Source organism: Ambystoma mexicanum, chromosome 5q, assembly GCF_040938575.1.
Source record: "Ambystoma mexicanum isolate Mex_15411 chromosome 5q, UKY_AmexF1_1, whole genome shotgun sequence".
Classification (NCBI taxonomy): domain Eukaryota; kingdom Metazoa; phylum Chordata; class Amphibia; order Caudata; family Ambystomatidae; genus Ambystoma; species Ambystoma mexicanum.
In genome coordinates this window covers 24,104,037-24,124,973 of record NC_090933.1, presented here as the reverse complement: position 1 = coordinate 24,124,973, position 20,937 = coordinate 24,104,037, and the positions used below count along the sequence as shown (strand labels likewise).

Below are 20,937 nucleotides of genomic sequence, written 5' to 3'. Positions count from 1 at the left end.
GTCTCTTGCCTCCCCCCACCCCCCGCCCACACCCCGTGTGTCTCTCCCCTTCCCCCCCACCCCCGCTCATGCCCGTGTGTCTCTCTCCCCTTCCCCCCACCCCCCGCTCATGCCCCGTGTGTCTCTCTCCCCTTCGCCCCCACCCCCCGCTCATGCCTTGTGTGTCTCTCCCCTTCCCCCATGCCCTGCTCATGCCCCGTGTGTCTCTCCCCTTCCCCCCACTCCCCGCTCATGCCCCGTGTGTCTCTCCCCTTACCCCCCACCCCCCGCTCATGCCCCGTGTGTCTCTCCCCTTCCCCCCACCCCCGCTCATGCCCCGTTTCTCTCCTCTTCCCCCCACCCCCGCTCATGCCCCGTGTCTGTCCCGTTCCCCCCACACCCGCTCATGCCCCGTGTGTCTCTCCCCTTCCCCCACCCCCTGCTCATGCCCCGTGTGTCTCTCCCCTTCCCCCTCCACCCCCCGTTCATGCCCCATGTGTCTCTCCCCTTCCCCCCACCCCCGCTCATGCCCCGTTTCTCTCCTCTTCCCCCCACCCCCGCTCATGCCCCGTGTCTCTCCCGTTCCCCCCACACCCGCTCATGCCCGTGTCTCTCTCCCCTTCCCCCCAACCCCCGCTCATGCCCCGTATGTCTCTTCCCTTCCCCCTGACCCCCCGCTCATGCCCCGTGTGTCTCTACCCTTCCCCCCACCCCCCGCTCATGCCCCATGTCTCCCTCCTTTCCCCCCACCCCCCGCTCATGCCCCGTGTGTCTCTCCCCTTCCCCTCCACCCCCTGCTCATGCCCCGTGTGTCTCCCCTGTTCCCACCATCCCCCGCTCAAGCCTCGTGTGTGCGCCCTGTTCCCCCACCCCCGCTCATGCCCTGTGTGTGCCCTGTTCCCCCCACCCCCGCTCATGACCCGTGTGCGCCCTGTTCCCCCCACCCCCGCTCATGCCCCGTGTCTCCCTCGTGTTCCCCTCACCCCCGGCTCATACCCTGTGTCTCCCTCGTGTTCCCCCCACCCCCCACTGTGTCTCCATTGTGTACCCCCTCACCACCCCGCTCATGCCCCATGTGTCTCCTGTTGCCCCCACTGCCCGCTCATGCCCCGTGTGTCTCCTGTTGCCCCCATCCCCGGCTCATGCCCCGTGTCTCCCTCGTGTTCCCCCCACCCCACGCTCATGCCCCGTGTTTCCCTCGTGTTACCTCCTACCCTCCCGCTCATGCCCTCTGTCTCCCTTGTGTTTCCCCCACCCCCCGCTCATGCCCCTTGTCTCTCTCCTCCCTCCCACCCCCGCTCATGCCCCGTGTGTGCCCTATTCCCCCACCCCCCGCTCATGCCCCGTGTGTGCCCTGTCCCCCTCACCCCCCGCTCATGCCCCGTGTGTGCCCTGTTCCCCCACCCCCCGCTCATGCCCCGTGTCTTCCTCATGTTCCTCCCCACCCCCACTCATGCCCCATGTCTCCCCTGTTCCCCCACCCGCTGCTCATGCCCCGTGTCTCTCTCGTGTTCCCCCCACCCCCGCTCATGCCCCGTGTTTCCTTCCTTTTCCCCCCACCCCCGCTCATGCCCCATGTTTCCTTCCTTTTCCCCCCCACCCCCTGCTCATGCCCCGTTTGTACCCTGTTCCCTCTCACCCCCCGCTCATGCCCATGTGTCTCCCCAGTTCCCCCCCCACCCCTGCTCATGCCCTGTTGTGTTCTCTTTATACACCCTGCCTTCCCTTTCCATGTTGGCCATCTTGGTAAAAGATTTTGAAAATCTTTTTTTACCACCCGGGGTTCCCACTTTGAGGACCTAAGATGCTAGTGGTCTTCATCTGTTGAAAAGGATGTTATGGTGACGTTGCACTAATAAAAACCTATAAAATTCAGTAAAAAATAAATGTTACAGGGACGTTATTGTTAAGTCGCACTAATAAAAACCTATGAAATTCAATGAAAAAACTTAGTTAAAGGGACGTTAGGGTTAAGTTGCGCTACTAAAAACCTATGAAATTCAGTGAAAAAATGTTGTTAAAGGGACGTTATGGTTAAGTTGCGCTACTAAAAACCTATGAAATTCAGTGAAAAAACTTTGTCAAAGGGACGTTATGGTTCCAAGTAAAACCGAAAAACCCTTGAAATTCGCCAGTTATGGTAAGCTAAGCAGCCATAACTCACGCCACCACCGTGAACTGCTAAGACTAACACCCAGGACATCAAAGATGACATCACAAATGTCATTGATGACATCACTGATGACATCACATGCCTTGCTCACTCTTTTTTCTTTTGCTGACATATCTAGGCCACATGGTTTTCTTCAGTAACAGTCAGGGTGTCCTGGGTGTTAGTCTTAGCAGTGCACGGTGGTCGTGCCAGTTATGGTTGCTTAGTTTACCATAACTGGCGAATTTCAAGGGTTTTTCGGTTTTACTTGGAACCATAACGTCCCTTTGACAAAGTTTTTTCACTGAATTTCATAGGTTTTTAGTAGCGCAACTTAACCATAACGTCCCTTTAACAAAGTTTTTTCACTGATATATATATCCGGTAGTGGCTGTGTAGTTATGGTTAAGTTGCTAATCCCATAGGAAGAACACTTTTTGGGCGGCTTATAACTTCTTTGTGCAAGGTTTGGTGAGGTTTGGGCCGGGGGGCAAAGTTATACGGGGGGTCCCAAAATTTATTTTTTTCCCCATTGACTGAAAGGGGAAAAACGTTGCTCACGCCTACAGCCCAAACCGCTGGACGGATTTCCACCAAATTTGCAGCAGGAGCAGCGGCTTGGTCCCGAAAGTGTGCTTTTGTAAATTTGGTGAAAATCTGTCCAGTAGTTTTCTAAAAAATGACCAAAAAGTAGGTCACAAAAAATTAGTGATATCTATGTCCACTCCGCGGACACACTTCCCTGTTTGCTCTGCAGACAGGACACCGATTGGTTAATTGGCTTGCGTCATGTCCGTGGACATGCAACGTGTTCGCTGATTGGATGGTGAAGAGCGTGAAGTTCGTCAGATTTTTGGAAACGCCCACCATCTTGGATTCGTGGACATCTGCCGTTGTCCGCGAACATCGCGGTAAAAACATATTAAAAAACACAACATTGCACTTGTCACACTTATCAAATCATCTCTGGGGAGGTGAGGGGTGATGAGGATGGGATGGGATATGGCTGCAAGAAGCAAAAAAAATAGTGTTTTTTGCCACGAATGCAGGCACGTCTAGATTTATACAAATTTTTTCGCAAAATCAAATGAAAGAAATTCTTCTGCCTAAATCCTACAGCCATCAAGCCCTCTGTACCTCGCACTGGTCGTACCGACCTCCTCATCTCAGATATTCCATCATTAATGGATCTAGCCTGTCTTGAAGATACCCAGTTTGATCCCACAAATGTCGACTTCACCGACTTTGACATTAATCCTAACTGGGATATACATACAAGGCTCAAAGACAAATCCAAATTTAGTCCACAGTTTCCCTTGGGCGGATGTTTTGAAGCATTCTATGATTTATGTGTCAGCGAACTCAGAAAATTACGGACTAGTACTGTCAGTGCTAAACACAATCTCACTTCCTCACAACTACAGGCCATTGGTGAACTACGAAATCTTCCTAACATCGTCATCAAACAGGCCGATAAGGGGTTGAATATAGTGATTCAAGATAGAGTCCATTACGTCACTGAGGCCAATCGTCAACTAAGGGACTGACTGTGCTATGCCCAATTATCAAAAAATCCTTTTCTTGTATTCAGTCGGAACTCAATAGCCTGTGTACCAAGTGGGCTGATATTGGACTCATCGAAGAAGATTTAGGTAAATTCCTTGTTCCCTCCTGCCATACCATCTATTTTCTACCCAAGACACATAAATCCCTCACTCACCCGCCCGGGAGACTTATTGTTACGTTATGTGGTTCCCTTCTTGAGCACTTGGCACAGTTCATTGATGAGACTCTGTTTCCTTTTGTTTCGGCTCTTCCCTCTTATTTGCGGGACACTCAGGACTTCTTGCAACATGTTACCAATACACCATGGGAGGAGGGGCTTCTTTTGGCCACCCTCGATGTTGTTTCCCTCTATACTTCTATCGATCATCAAGTGGGAATGGGAGCCTGCAAATATTTTTTGGATACTCGTTCATTGAACTATCATGGCCATAGCACTATGATTTTGGAGATGTTGTCTTTTTGTTTGACGAACAATGTTTTCCTGTTTGATGGTGCCTTTTATCTTCAAGTCAGGGTACTGCTTTGGACAGTACTTTTGCCCCCTTGTACGCAAATTTGACGATGGGATGGTGGGAGGCTACTTTTCTGTGTGACTTGCTTGCATCCAGTTTTCCTACTCAAATTATCGCCTGGTGGCGCTATATAGATGATGTGTTTGTAATCTGGAAGGGTACGGAAACTGATTGCCAACTGTTTGTTAAAAGCATTAATACCAACATGGCCAATCTACGGTTTACAGAATGCTATAGCACCACTGAAGTTATTTATCTTGATGTGGTTGTGACCCTTGAAAGATCTGGTTTTCACACAGTTTTGCACAAAAAACCCTCCAATACCGGTCTACCTCTGCATGCCACTAGTCACCTTATGTCATGTAAAAGAAGCATTCCCTACGGCAAATGTATTGGTTCCCGTAGGGACTGTACTGACCTGGCATCGTTTGATTATCATTGTGCCCAAGCAGCTATCGATTTCCTGCAACAAGACTATGAAAAACGTACTATAGAAATGGCCTGTATGAAGGCCCGTGGACTCTGTAAGGATAAACTATTGTATGGCATCAAGTCCGATAAGATTGCTATTCATGATGAACCGAGACCCATCGTCTCTTTTGATAATGCCTCAAACCATGTCCGCAGGATCATTGAACGGCACTGGCGTGTTTTGATCTTAGACAAAGATCTATGCCCCTTACTTTCCAAACGTCTTACCATCACGTTCAAAAGAGTTCCATCACTCAGAGATAAGCTTATTTCCAGCTTTCTACCACCCATTGACAGACGTCCTCCTCTTTCCAATTGGTTGGCGGTCTCCCCATTGGCTTTACCAAATGCTCTAAATGTAAAGCATGTGCTCATGCCACTGCTTGCAAATCTTTCATACATCCGGTCACCAAATGTAATCAAACTATCAAGTACTCTATGAATTGTGACACTACCTTTGTTGTCTACGTCCTCTCGTGTCCCTGCATGAAGTGGTACGTCGGGAGCACCACATGCAAGCTCAAACTCAGGATCTTGCAGCATCTCAGGGCGATTAAAAACTCGGATCCCGCGTACCCCATGACCAAGCACTTCTGGCAGGAACATGAGAATGACCTTAATCTGCTTACATTTTTTGCAGTGGCACACATTCCCATTCATCCCAGGGGCGGTAACCGTGTGTTAAAACTAAGACAGATCTCATTTTGGCCATATGTACTGAAAATTATTTAAATGCCTTAACATTTTGTACACATGCTAAAAAATCGAGCTTGTGAACTTCTGAACACTTGAAACGCTTCTTTGTTTAAAAATGTACAGCAACTGCTGAATGGGGTGTGTACATGTTTGCACTCCCACCTTGATCAAATGCACACGCACACAGCCACACTGGGCCTTATCGTCACAGATTTGCACAGGAGCAAACCAGGAGATGGCAGTGAGTGTCCCACATTTGCACCTGCTACCTTATATCAAACTGGAGCAAATCTGGAGGTGCCTGGAGCATCTATGCCCTTGCTTTAAATCTTAGGGGGCAATGTTAACATATGGGTAGCTCAATAATACACCAGGGATCTCCAAATTTCCTGTGGCTTTAGGCTTTGTGATTCATGTATGGGGAGCAAGCAACAATCGGAGAGGCTCCTCATTTCCTCCAGTGCTTATCTTAGTCTGTCAGACTCAAGGTGCTTGATAAGCCATGCCGATTCGGGTGATAGAAGGAATTCCCCACAAATAGGAGGACGGCAAAAAAACATTATTTTGTTTATGAGTTTTAGACAAATCTATCTGTTAAAGATGCAAGTTTTCTGTCATTTGAAGAATTCTTCCTTCCTAACCTGTTTATAAATATTGGGGTTCATTCCGAGTATGCTGGTATCCTGCCAGTATAGCCGGCAGGATACCAGCATCTGGTACTTACCTTTACTGGCACCCAGCCAGGCGCCATTGCCACCGGATTATGGGTGCCGGCAGTGTGGTGTAAATTCCCATTAATGGAGTCTCATAAGACTCCATAAGGGGATTTGCTGTCATTACCGTCAACTGTAATGCCGGCGGAAGTAACAAGGGCTTTTTTGAGCTGGAAATAACCCAGGTGCCCCACTGGCACTCCCATAGTCGGGCAGTGCGGTAAAGTACCGTTATCCTTGGATAACGGCACTTTTTATACCGGACTGCCCCATTTTGCTGCACTAAGATATAACAGTCTAATTACTTTCTCACAAGTCTCTTTTTCCAAGTTATGTTTTTAGGATTAGTTTTCTGCACCCAAAATGTGATATCCTGACTACATACTGGCAATTTCTCTAATAAGGTGGGTACTAGAATAAGGCTATTCTAGGTAGCTGCCATGGGCACCAGCAGTGGAGCTGAGACATTTTGGCATTAAATAAATCGATCAGAACCAAACAATGCACGTTTATTGAATGTTAAATTGACTCACTGCCTTGTGGGGCCTTTTGACATGTGCCGGTGTACACACAGCACAGCCATGACATTATAGTAGGAGGCAGCATCTTAAATGTTGAATTAGTCAGTTAAACTAGCACCTATTATAGGCCAAACTTCAAATCTTTCTCGCTTTACTAGCTCATCCCACTCCGATACATTTACGTGCTGCCTCACATCTTCCACTCCTCACTCCTGTGTATGCCTCTTCCTTTTCAGGCTGCCATGGAAAAGGAAGTGGACTCATCCTAGAGTTAACTTTGCTAGCTCAATAGCCCATCATCTTATTTTGGAGAATAAAGGTTTCCACTACTGCAGAAATCCTTTTTTACACCCATAAAAAGTGAACCATTAGCACCCAATATGTTTTGCCAGTGTTCTAATCGCAACCACATATGAATGTGTTACCCCAGGTTTGGCCGTAGCAATCTTTAACCGGGACTGAAGCCATTGGAATGGACCTTGATTTCATGGGTGACATTATATCAGGCTGATGGGCACGCCAGCAAGGTAATTAATAACTAATCTAATTCAATCATTGCCACAGTGATAAATAAAATGGTAGCTCAACCCTGTATGCCATGTGTGTAGAGACAAAAAGAGAAGTTAAAATACACCTACAGCGTTTCAATAAAATGAAAAAAAGCTTAACACCAGAGCAAGTCAGTCCTTGCGTTTAAATAGTTATCCAAATGGAAAGGGAAGGCCATTCTCTCTCACATCGTCCTCTGCAGGCTGAGGTAAACGTCTGGTCATTGGTACACAATGTCAATCAGCAGTTGCTTAGTAACAATAATACTTTCAGCAAAGCAAGCGACTAAGTCAGTGAATGTATCCTTTATGAACCTTACCTTGCCAGACGTTTTCACACCTTTCCACAGGCTGAAGTAAAGAAGCACTATCACGACAACCAGGCAAGATGTCAGCTGCCAACGTGGCATGCCCAAGTCGTTGATTCCGCTGCTTTGGTGGAGGTGCAAAACCCCTCGTCTAAAACAAGCAAGAACATAGATGGTTACATGCACGCATTCACCACTGTTATGCTGCAGAACAGTCATTGTAAAAGAACCGATGACTGCACGTTTTAATCACATAGCACTAAATACATGTTTACAAAATGGAGGCAATCCTCCAGTATTTTTTTTAGTATGCGTTTGCTTGGTCAATGTGCAGCAAAAATGGGATCAAAGTGATTTTGCAAAATGATCAACGATAATGCATCTAAGGGAAAAATTTTGTGAATCTACAGAGATGTTCATTGAGTGCCATGGTCCTTGCAATGGCATCATCAAGGTTGATCTAGAATGGGTTCTTGGCCAAAACAAACCACAAACAACAAAGGGCCCAAAATCACACTGTATGTGTCACTCGAACACATCACTCTAGCCTTTAAGCATATTAAGGGAAAGATCCCACTCCAAACTCTTGGTCATTGTCCACAAAGGCTATACACAGGTGGATCCCAGAATGCCTCTTTAAGGTCTTCCAGCAATATCAGCCAACGGGACATCTAAGGTCAGCCTATCTGAACCTAGTAACACATAAACCAGCTAAATACGAGCTGTTCAGGAGGTTATCCACCCACAAACATCGCTCACAACAACTCCTTCCTCCTCCACTTCAGACTTAAAGATAATTGTCTGAAGTTTCTAGAGGGTTGAAAAGTCACCTGTTCCTGCTAGCCACAACAGTGGCCCTGAAGTCCTAATGTAAAGGCTCAACACCAGCCATCAAGACTCCACCTGAACAAATGTCCAAGCCCCTGGAATGGAAAAATAGATTTGCGCCTTTTCCCTCACACAGCTAGGCTGTATTGTTCTCTGAAGCAACTACAAAATAGTGCTAAGGCTGTACAAAATGACAATTAAAAATATTATATAAAGTGCCTTCATGAAGGACCCATGGCTCAAAGTGGTGAATTCCCTAATAATAATAGTAATAATAATAATAATAATAATAACTATTATTATTATTATTATTATTATTATTATTATTATTATTATTATTATTATTATTATTATAATTGGTAGTTGTCAAACAAAAGTAAGAGAGAACTTCAGGAAATGAAAAACGTGCAAGTAAACATAGAAATGTTTTTCATATAACAAACTTAAAAAAGATAAAAGAGAAAAGAGACACTAATACCGTACGAGGCTCGCATAGTTACATGATTGAAAAGAAAAACAAATATTGCAAAGCTAAAGAGAAGCATTTATTTCTCACTAGTGGTCAATATTATTTAGATAAAAAGTTTTGATCCTGCTTGGATGGCCGTACAAATGCAACGTGTACTTGTTCTGCAAGAACACGTGTATTAGAGAATGTCTCAACGACCCGCTCCTCATTACAGACTGTGAGTGAACAAACTAGCAATGTGACTAAATTTCCACAACATGTTAATTTTATCACTAAATTTTCGAGTGACTCTAAGTTTATTTAGAGTGGCATTCTCTGCAGGTTCAAGGCGTGCTTCCTGTGCTTCCAGTGCTTGGAAGTCTTTCTCCAGTGTCTACTGTGTGAGGGCGGAACTCTAATACTAAAACCCCTCTTTCCCGCGGAGCGGCCGGGGATTGGCTGCAGAGTGGCAGTCTCTGCAGGTTCAAGGTGTGCTTCCTGTGCTTCCAGTGCTTGGAAGTCTTTCTCCAGTGTCTACTGTGTGAAGGCGGAACTCTAATACTAAAACCCCTCTTTCCCGCGGAGCGGCCGCGGATTGGCTGCAGAGTGGCAGTCTCTGCAGGGTAATGGCATGCTTCCTGTGCTTCCAGTGCTTGGAAGTCTTTCTCCAGTGTCTACTGTGTGAGGGCGGAACTCTAATACTCAAACCCCTCTTTCCCGCGGAGCGGCCGCGGAGTGGCTGCAGAGTGGCAGTCTCTGCAGTCTATGGCAGCTAGGGCAGCGCGACCTGCCAGTAGGAAAAACAGTGCCTCGCACACCTTGGTTTCTGCCAAAAAATCTGAGACTCTTGGTCCTCGGTTACGTAGCGCCAAAACTACCATGACGCTTCTCTCTCAGCTGGATAAAGAGATGGACCCCCTTGTGCCGATGCGAGTAAACACGGAACCTGGACTGGTACCTGAACTGGATCCAGAAACACTCTTGAGGGACGCCGTGGAGTCTCCTACCTCCAGCAATACCGTGATCCGGACAGAGCTCCCACCTTCTACCTGCTGTCCTCCGCCAAGCGACGCGAGTGCAGCGCGGCCCCTCGGAGGAGAGGAAACGCCGCTCGCCCCAGGTGAGGTGGTATCAGTGGGCGGTGGGGGGGGTAGAGTGTCCCGCTCAGACCTCTCGTCTGTGTGTCCCCGGGGGTTGGACCAGCATTGACAACTCCAATTCCTCTTGGGGCAGAGGGGTGCATCGATCAAGACGGGCAGGAGCCCCAGGAAAACTTGCAAATGAGGGAGACAGACCTCTTAGCCTCCAATGGCCCCATTCGGGCCTCTATCCTGCACCACATTCCCCCGGAGCCCTGTGCCACGGTGACCGGAGCAGCTCCATCATGGTCTGAGTGAACAGTGGGGGACCAGTACACCGCCTCTGCTCATTTGGACCTCGTACCACCAGTTACCCAAAGGGAAGTGACGACCAAGGATATTTACACCAAACCTTTTCATATTTCTGCAAATGCTGTCCATCAGAAGAAAAAGGGAGGCCCATCGCGTAGGAAACGATCCGCTCATCAGCGGCCAAAGCTGGGGTTGAAAGCCCAGATACCAAAGCGTCAAAAACTTACAAACGCCTCTGACAGGCCTCCAAATCAACCGAAGGATGACCCGCCTATATTGCCTACTAACAACAGATTCTTTGCCAACTTTTTAAAAAAGAAACCCCTGACTTCTGACGAAATCTCGGATGCTGAGATCCTGAGGGTCGTCATGGACCAAACCCCGGCCACAACATCAGAGCAATCTAACGACGCGAGGCCATTAGTCTCGCTTAAACCGGTGTGTTTTTCTTTTTCTAGCACAGCCCCCGATGCCAACATTAGGTGGCATTTTGGATCCCCAAGTACTGCTCTACCTCCCCCTCCAAGTCAGCCTTTAACTTCACCAAACCACTAGGAAGTAGCGACAAATTGGCCACGACCAAAGTCATTGGCTTTGGCTAAAAGGCCTCTCTTAGCCATGAACTGTGATTCCGAGGAACCCATGACTTCGTCCCTGAAAACAGGGTTTATATGTCACACACCCAAGGACTCCTTGCAAAACAAGGAGCGGTATTGTCCTCCGACAAATCCCATCGTGGTAGAAAGCGACGTGGAGGATCACCAGCTTGAGCAAAAACTATCTACATCTGAGATTCACCCAAAAGACCTGGAAGCCTACGGCCCTGTGCCTAAGACTCCGGACCTAGGATCATCATCGGGAGTTACCCGGCCAAACCTGGAGTCCGGGCAGACCTCCTTGACAGCTCAAGCCTGGGACCCCCGTAACCCCCTTAGACAAGGGGAGAGGTCCACTCTTGATGCTCCAAGGACCAAGTGATTTCCAGAGTGGGGACCCACAATTCTAGTTCCCAAACGGTTCCCAGTCCAACGAGAAATCGACGTTCCAGTGAACTCACAGGGAACCCATCCAAGGACTCCACGCCTAAAAAGACAGACTTAATATTAATAATGTCTACAGTAACGTTGGCGATGGCGCCCTTCTGCAAACTGTACGAATTGATAAATGACTCGCTGAAAGATCATACGTCTATTACAGCCATGATGAACAGCCGTCTGATTTTCCTGGAAGGTTACATCAATGCCTTGAACAGCAAAATGGAAACAAGGCACAAGGATGACTGTGCTGGAAAGACGAAGGACAGTACACCCGCTATGCGAGTCCCCCTTTCAGACTCCAGCACCCAGACCTTCGAAGGTGGGCCGATCATCGATCTCGAGGGGCCCTCCCTTGAGGGAGGTCAAGCGTCCCCTCTTAGGGTCCTCACGACAAAAATGTGAAGGACTCAGCAGTTAAGGTTAATGGATCGATCTACAACGGCCAGATCTCAATCTTACCAGACAGTGAGCTTGCACATTGCTCTAACAGAAAAGACAGTGCCCCTGCTACTAAAGGCCCTCTCATAAAGCAAAAGCAAACAATAAGCAAGCTCTTATCTGCAAAAACGAACAGCAGCAAACAGGGGCCTGCAAACGAGAAGGTGGAATTACACATATTGACCGACAAATCTGGGGACAGAAAAATTCAAAGACAAGATAAAGTGAACTTTCTAATAAAGGACAAAGACGATGTCGCATCTGGCAGTCTAACAGTCTCAAAGGAGGACAATCAAGAAATAGACGAGAATATCTTAAATCTCAGTGTTTACACGCTGTCAGACGATCAAGAGGAGATCCGAAACATGAACTGTACGATGGAGGACAACTCGCCCTTTCAAACTTTGGAGAGTCGCTGTAAGAAGCTGCAAAATAAATCTAGTTGGGGGCCGTGCACACTGAAGTGTGTGCCACAAGAAAGTCACCATGCGCAGTCCCAAGACAATGACCTATATGAGGCTACTTTTGTCATGCCCGCGCCGCTGGCGCACGCATTGGCAACCATCATGGACTACTTGGTACTCATTTATCCTCCTAATACTCCTTGAACAACTCCTTTTCACGCCTTGGTCTTTTATTTCCATTTGCTCAACTTTGGTTCTTTCTTATTTTATTCAATTAACTACATTTACCATAATGCACCCTGCTGCAGTACTCAATTCCTGGCTATTCTCATTCATCGTTTTTGGGACCACAATCCCCAGAATCCCTAGCGGCCAGTGCTGCTTCCACCTGCTCAGGACCAGAGAGGGAGGAGGCAGATTTTCTTCAGGTGTGCTGCTACAGGTGCTGTCAATTAGCCTGCCTCAGAACAGGATAGGGCTGTATATAAGCAGCTGCCTGCAGGAGCACAGTGTCTTGCATCTTGAGATCTTCCCGCTCCTGTTTGCCTTGACCCGCTGCTTTGTATGCTGTGCCTGTTGCTGCATTATCCTGTTTTGATCCAGTGCCCTTTCCGGGCTCCCTGCCTTGCAGCCGATCTCGCTCCGCTGCCTTCTACCTACAGCCCTTGTCCTCTGGGATCCCTGCCCTGCAGCCTGCCTCACTCCGGCTGCCTATGGTTCTTGTCCTCTGGGCTCCCTGATCTGCAGCCTGCCTCACTCCGGATGCCTACGGTCCTTGAACTCTGGGCTCCCTGCTCTGCAGCCTGCCTCACTCCGGCTGCCTACAGTCCTTGTCCTCTGGACTCCCTAACTTGCAGCTTGCAACCCTCTCCTGTCTCCAAGCCCTTGTGCTCTGGGCTCCCTACCTTGCAGCCTGCACCTCTTCGCTGCCTACAGCCCTAGTCCTCTGGGCTCCTTTCTTGCAGCCTGCTCCCTCCGCTGCCTACAGCCCTTGTCCTCTGGGCTCCCTGCCTTGCGGCTTGCTACACTCCTCTGCCTTACAGCCTGTATTACACTTAGCTACCTACGGCCCTTTTCCTCTGGGCTCCCTACCTCGCGGCCCTATTCTTTTGGGCTCACTGTCTGTCGCCTACTACTAATCTCTCTCTGTCCTGTTCTTCTGGACTCCCTGCCTTGCAGCCTACTACAGTCCTCCGCAGTCCACTACAGTTTGCCTGCACCTAGTGCCACTCTTGACTGCAGACCTGCTTCCCACTTTGCAGCCCTTCTGTTTTCCTGACTGCTGCTCCCTTGTTCTCTTCCTTGAGTCCTCTGTACTCCACCTTAGGTTATCTACTTCAGTCTAACTGCCTTTCCTTCATTTCCTTCTGCTAGATTGCTCATTGACTTCCTTTTCGCTTGATATATCTGTTCTTGTCTTCTCATGTGTTTTATGTAATCCCTTTGTACAGAGCTTGCCTGTTGGTTTCCGGCAGGCAACCTCTGCCCCTTCCCTTGTCCCGTTTTCAGTGTTACAGACACCCACTGCTGTTGTTCCCAGCCATGAGAATACAGCGTGCGCCTCTGTTATAGCAATCTGTGCAGAAGGCTGGAGTTTCCTAAGGTTCATGGAACACTCTTTCCCATTTCAGCATACACCCCAAGAGGGAATCCAGTTTGTTTGTACCTTTGTATCTTTTGCCCCTTTTGGCTCACAGCTACAGTTTCCTACTCTTCTTTCTTGTTGAACTTCCTTCTGTGTGTGTTTATCTGCTACCTTACTTCAGCACAGCCACCCAAAACCTACCTGGGTACCCTGTGCCACTCTTGACAGAGTGCCATTCTTGACAGAATGCAAGACCAAAAAGATTCTTGTTCCATAGGCAGGAAGGGCACACACAGACCAAAGATGCTTTCTTTTCGGTTCAAGAAACCTCTGCAAAAATCTAAAGTTTTCTTAAGAACTGCAAACAAAAACCATAGTTTAAAAGACAGTCTCGCCCTAGTAAACAAAGGTTTACAAGCACAGTACTACACTCACTGGCTCGCTGACCCTTCCATGTGTAACTAATATGAGATTTGCAACTATGATCCGCAGTCTCTATCTATAGAAGAGCTGCAGCAAGAAAATGAATTCCTGCAGATTTTGTTAGCCCAACCAGTGGAAAACACTCATGCGGTTTCTGGCATTTCTTCAGACACTACATTCGACATTCAGCCGGTACACGAACCTTGTATTCCTTTATCCCAGGCTACCCGGTCTCAGGACCAATGTCGTAACACTGCTACAGCCAAGGATATTGCACTCATTGTGGCAGACTCTCAACCAGAGTACGCTGTTGCCAAAGTGATATGCTCAAGATCAGCTTGGCAAGCTACACAACCTCCCCTGACTGCTGTAAACACTCATTTAACTGGACAAGGCATTCTGTATCCTGAGGTTAGTGCAGCTGGTGCTGAGTACAAAAGACCAATACTGACCATCGGTTGTCTTAATGCTTCCCCAGTAACTACTAACCATGATAACTCTAAGGTCAGTCTTCCTATTGCAACACCCGAATTTTCTGCTGCACCAGATTCTGAAGCTGTAGAACAGGCTCATGGAACATACCTGTTACAAGAACAACTCTTAAGCCTTAAAAGACAAACCGAAGACCTCTATGAGGAATTTGTCTATCTGCATTATAGGAATCTAGCTAAGGGACACAATTTACCAGACCATCTGACACTATGTCCAACACCCGACATTCTGTCTTTAGAGTTTAACAGATTAAGGCCTGTACTGGTAACACAGAAGAGGATACAGACTTATACAGAGCAGTTGGAAGACCTGAACTTGGCATATACATACCAGTTAAAGCTTGACACCACTCATTCACTTACTAGCCACAGTAACACAGGCTGTCGTTCAGATAGTGAAGAATGGACTCCTCCAGTGGGCCAGATCGCTCACACGGCCATTACACCAAAGATCAAGTGTAATCATCTGACTGGACATTCCGCTAAGTCAAAGGATTGTTCCATTCTTGCCCTTGATGTCAGTCCTTTACTCCCACTTACAGCCTCTACTGAAGTGACCAGATCTGAGATGTATTCTGCTTCTATGAACATTGGCACTCCTGACCATGAGTCAGATCCTGAAACATACCCAGTACCTGTCTGGAATCCAACTTTGCCTACTGTCAATACCCCAGATCCATGTATCAACTTGGGCACACAAGACTTTGCAGGCCAGCCTTCGGAAGGCTTACCCTTTCTAAGCTCAATCCTCCCGGCGAATCGCTAACAAACCCGATTTGTGAAGCTGACTGGATAAAATTTTATTCCAATCTTTTTCAGACGCCTACACACTCGGGGACATCGCTGTCAAGTACAAAATTGGAACCGTGGGCTGATCTGAGCAACGAAACAGAGATCACTAAAATGCTTCTCAGGCTTAAACCATCGAGAGCCCCTGGACCAGATGGCATCACAAATCTTGATCTAAAACAATTCCCGAAGGAATGGTCTGCACTGATTACTGAGATCTTCAAACGATGCAAACAGGCCAGACAAATTCCGCTTTCATGGACAACATCAATAGTGGTGCCTATTTTCAAAAAAGGATGTAAACAAGATCCCATGAACTGTCGTCCTTTAGCCCTTCTGGACATGGTTGGAAAGGTGTTCGGTTCCCTATTACTCCAGCAATTCCACCGATGGTTCAAAGATACAGATCGTGCTGACCCGTTTCAAACGGGTTTCACCAAGAACAACGGTACGTCCATAAACATCATGTTTCTCAGTGTGTTAAAAAGCAAGGTGCTAGCAGGAGGCCCGAGAGTGTTCCTGGCCTTCATTGACTTGGTGCAAGCCTTTGGCCAAGTTAATAGAGCTAATTTGTGGAGGAAACTGTCCCTGTGGAACTGTCCAGCAGAACTACTTCAACCAATCCAGGCACTACATACGGACACTAAGCTCCGCGTGAGGTTAAACCAAGCAGGCTTGCTATCGTCAGAAATTTCAGTCGGCAGAGGAGTAAAGCAGGGATGTCTGCTAGCTCCTGCACTTTTTATCACCTATCTCAGTGACTTCAAGGACTCCGAAACAATCTATTCGCTCCTTTCCACCGTCTTTGGGAAACTGCAAAACCACAAGGTTACTTTATGCAGATGACTTAATCCTAATGGATATGACCCGAATTGGCCTTCAGCGTCAGCTTGAAAATCTGGCTGTTTACGTTCGTGGAAACAACTTAACCATCAACGTCTCGAAGACCAACATTTTGACGATGGAAAAACCCAAACGGGACAAGAGAAATTCTCCTGGTATCTGGAAGGTGTGGCGCTTGATAAAGTATCAAGTATTAAATGCCTTGGAGTAACTTTGGACAGCTCCAGTGTAAACACAACCTTTCAGACTCGCTTGGTCAACAAAGTAAAAAAATTAGCTGCATAGGCTCGTGCACTGGACAAGAAGTATGGACACTTTTCCTTGCTGCCAGCGATCAAATTCTATCGTACAAAGGTGGTTCCATCACTCACCTATGCAGCGGATGCTCTTCCTCGCACGCCCCCTCAGCTGTGGCTGAAGCTAGAGGGGTACTTTTGGCGCACGGTTCTGGGTCTGCCAAAATCAACATCGGCGCCTCAAATCAGGGAATTGGGTCTACTCTCACTGCAAGGGACTGTGGAGACCAAATTCATGATGCTCTACAGAAAAATGCTACTTCCTGATTGTCCTTACGTGCTTGCCACGATTCGCACCGAAGTCCAAGCAGCACGCTGTCCGGTGCTAAAATCCTGGGAAAGAGCACGAAAAGTTACATTAGTGGAAATTCATTCCTCGGAACAAGAGCTTATCCGGAACCCTCTAAAAATAAAAAGGAAAATAGCCGAGTATGACTGGATAAAGACTTTGGATTATGCAGAAAAAGCGAAATCAGTCAATCATCTTCCACCCTACCAAAGTAGACTCAACATTGTTCCCAACTATTTGAGCAAGTTTCCTAGCAAAGCAGCCAGAAACCTGTTCCTGAAAGCACGCTTAAACTTACTGCAGACCAACGAGATTCTGAAACGAAGAGGACTGAGTGACTCAGATATATGTCGTTTCTGTAAGGACTCCACAAAAGTTGAAACTATACGGCACCTGCTTCTAAATTGTCCAGGTACACAAGAAATTGGTGAAAAATATCTGCAGCAACATCTTTTGGCATCTTACACCAGGGAAGAAGAATTCTGGTGGAATCGCTTAATGAGCGGAGAAAGAAATACCTGGACAATTGCGACCACTCAAACTCTAAAGGCTATTTTGTCTTTATGAACTTGATTCAACTGTTCTTCTTCAACTATGTTTTGTAAAAATCATTAACTTGATTAAATCAAGGAAATAAATAAAAATAAAAAGATAAAGTAGCTAAGAAATAAAAGAAATGCATGTCAGATGGAGGTGTGAAAAAGCGATGATTAACAGTTTAGGATGGACACTTTCTCAGGATGAGTGAATTTAGAAATCCTCATAAATCGTTTTTCTGGATCACCAGTTCTCCCATCAGAAGCACTGTCAGTGTATGATACATTAAAAAAATATAAACATGAGAATATAAGGAACTAACAAGCAAGGGTAACTTTTTCCGATTGAGTCCACTGTCGACTCCCTCGTCACCCAGATGGTTAACCTGTGATCACAATGGCAGAGCAGTGAACCGACAGCAATTCTTACTGCAGTTCCCACCTTTCCACTTCCTTCCCTCGCGGAATCGCAGAGAATGGCTGATGCAGTGTGATCAAGAAGAGGACAGGGAGGCAGGTGCTGGATGGAGTGTCTGATGTACATGACAACAAGGTGATAGGGCCAGAGTCACAGGCTTTGGAAATAAGAGCAGGTGATGGGTTGGGGCACTTGGACACATGGGGCTATACCTTGTACAGGATGACTATACCAGGCATGCGTGGCATTATAAAAGAATATGCTCTTGGATCAGTGGCTGCACCTGAAATGGCCTTACTGATGCAGTAGGGTTTCCATAATAACTTTACCAAGTATAGGAGGCATTAACTGGGATTAAATGGCATTACTGAGACATATAGGGCCTAATTCATGGAAGTGTTTTATAAAGGCAAAACCCCATTGAAAAACGTTTTGTGAATTAGGCCCATAGACTTTACTTGGTATACCAGGGTACAGCTGAGGGCTGAGGCTTTCACTTCCTTATATCTGGTGGCAGATGAGGCATTTGAGTCATTATCAGTTCTTAGATGACATTAACGAAAGATTTATGGTTGCACTTGGCTTCTGATTGCAGCACGTACACGTGTGAGACTGTGCTATACCTATCACATGTTTCATTAACCAGCATTAGATAGCATAACAGAGGCATTTTAAGCTGCAATTGGCAGCATTTCCACATGTGAGGCTGTAGGTTCCAAACTGCTCCTATACCAGGCATGTGATGAATTACCACCATAAAATGGTAACACTGACTAATATGGCTTATGATGGCAGCAAGAGGATGTGCTGGGTTGTATCATGTATAATGTGACTATATCTGGCATCCAGACACCATCGGTATTATGGTGGTATTCAAAAACAGTAAGAAAATAAATTCTACCTGTAATGTGAGAGTAGACTAGGCCACAACACATCGCCACCTAGCTGTCATTACTGGATATTCACCCCCAGATCAAAGCCACATAGCAATCCAATGACCTGCTAATGTCCTCACCATGCCTTTCAGAGAGCTTTATAACTCACTTGCCTTAACCATCTGGCCTGAGGACCGTTCTCTCTCTGGAGAACATCCTTGATGTGTGCCACTGTTAAGATGGATTTCTTAACTCTGTCCTGGAGGGGCAGAGGTTCAGAAGGCCAGCCTAGTTTCTTGGAACAGGGTAACCTCTGGACACACCAGACCAATCAAGGTAGCGATCGCGGCGGTCAAGACTAGGTCTCAAGAGGAGTGAGGGTGACTGAAAGCCCGCAATGAGCACACAAAGCAAGGACACTTACAAATGACTCCAAGCAGGTGTTATATTAAAAATATAGACACATTTATTACAAGGCCTCTGTAACATTGACCATAGTAAAGAATCACGGTAAAACTCAAGTAAACCAACGCATCACAATCAAATACAATATATATATAATTACCGAAGGGTCTAAAGAGTTAGAAGCACGAAATATGCAGACCACCTAGATGAGGAGGAAAACAGGCAGTGCAAGTAATCGTTTAGACCCAGTTCGCCTTCAGAGGCCACCTAACTAGAAGGAAGTCCGAGCCCTTGGAAGAGTGGAGCCTTGTGCTCAAAAGTACCTACACACGCTGGTGCCAACGGGCCAAGGGGAGTCTCTTCAAGGAAATCAGGCAGTTCAGAGCGGTGAAAAAACGTGGACAAACAAATCTCTGCTACTCAAGCGCAGCCTCCACTTGTGGGCAGAAGCAGAGCGCGAGTCCGAAAAAAGCGTGCTGTTTAACACAGCGAGGAAAAGCTACAGGCTACTGCAGGAGGGCAACCGGTTCCTAGCGTTTCTACTCACCGGTCCCCGATGCAGCCAGACCCAGGCCTCCCCGGATCAGTTTCAGTGCTGGCAGGTTCAGGTATGAGCAGTCGTCTCGGCATCATGTAGATTCCGCGGCGGCAGAAGTTAGAGTTGAGGATGTCCCAAACGCAGTGAACCCGCACAGATTGTTGTACCAGCAGGGCACCGAAGCGGCTGTGTGTATTTCAGCCCAATGTACACTTCTCACTTCAGACCTGGGAATGTCAAGTGTACGAATCGTGTGAGAGTGTCAAGGACTCGGAATACAGCAGCAACCGGACGGCAGTGACAGAGCAAGACTCCTGGGTGGGCTGGTCAGTCCACTGGATGGCCCAGAGATGATTCTGAAGGCTTACGTGCAGGAGATGATGAAGATGCAGAGAATAGTTGTTCCCACTATTCCAAAGGGTCGAAGTACCAGTGCAGGCCTTTTCATTCGATCAGAGGCAGAATGGTTTCACAGAGTGACAGCAGTGCAGAGGAGCAGTCCTTCAACGGGTCACCAGCGATTCGTTGGTTCAGCCTCTTGGTTGCAGGATACTTCGCTCCTGTATCCGTCGTTCTTGAGAACTCAGGAGATCGACATGGTAGTGGTGTTTCCAGCCTCCTCTTATCCGGAGTTCCCTTCGCGCCAAAACGGAGAGGACCCAATGGGAGATCTGCTCACAAAACATTCACACCATACGTGGACCTATCACGGACAACTGTGGTCCCAGGCATTGTGGTCCCAGGCATTCAAGACACACTAGACTCTCTGGCACCCAGGATGTGTATTGGGACCAGACATCCCCGCTCACATCCTGGAGGCTCACACCAGGCCTGTGTTTCGTGGGAAAGTACATGCCTAATTAAGGAAGGCCCCGGGTCGGCTTGACCTGGGGAAGGTGAAGGGGGCAAGACAGTCAGCGGGCAGGACAAAGAGCCTCGTGGTCTGGCCATTTTGGGAGCCAGGCCACCACTTTGGGCTAAGCGCGAGAAACGCTCTTAAAGAGCCAAAAGGAGCTCAAAACACAAAGAAACGATCGCTGCCACCAGTCCCGTCCGTGATTCACTTGCACCGTTCGTTAACAATCCAATGAGAGTTTCTAGGGCCTGTAGAGTGACTAGAGACCCAAGAGAGCAGTAACTTAGCTTACAGTGCCCTCTTGTGTCATGTTGCGCGAAAGCTGCAACATGAGAGAAAGAACTACGGAAAACAACGTTTCCCGGTACTGACTGTCCCCGTAAGAATGGAGCGAAAGCCCAGAGGAGTGCGGCAGGAGGCCCTGCTTCTCTGGCAAAGTCTAGATCAGGGTGTAAAACAACAGCAAAAAGTTTGGGAGTTCCCACATGGAAGGAACATTACCTACAATATGAAATCTTTCCTAACAGCCACACTTGGGCGATGGGGGCTTGCAATGGACCACATCATTGTCACTTTCTTCT

General features: G+C 47.5%; 1 protein-coding gene across 1 annotated transcript in view; it reads right to left on the bottom strand.

Moving 5' to 3' along the window:
- The window catches only part of SLC6A3 (solute carrier family 6 member 3), a 639,528-nt gene that overhangs the window by 259,818 nt on the left and 358,773 nt on the right, over nucleotides 1-20,937 (bottom strand). The window contains exon 5 of the mRNA XM_069620436.1: nucleotides 7,479-7,617. Coding sequence (XP_069476537.1) covers nucleotides 7,479-7,617 — 139 coding nt within the window. The remainder of the gene's footprint in view (nucleotides 1-7,478; nucleotides 7,618-20,937) is intronic.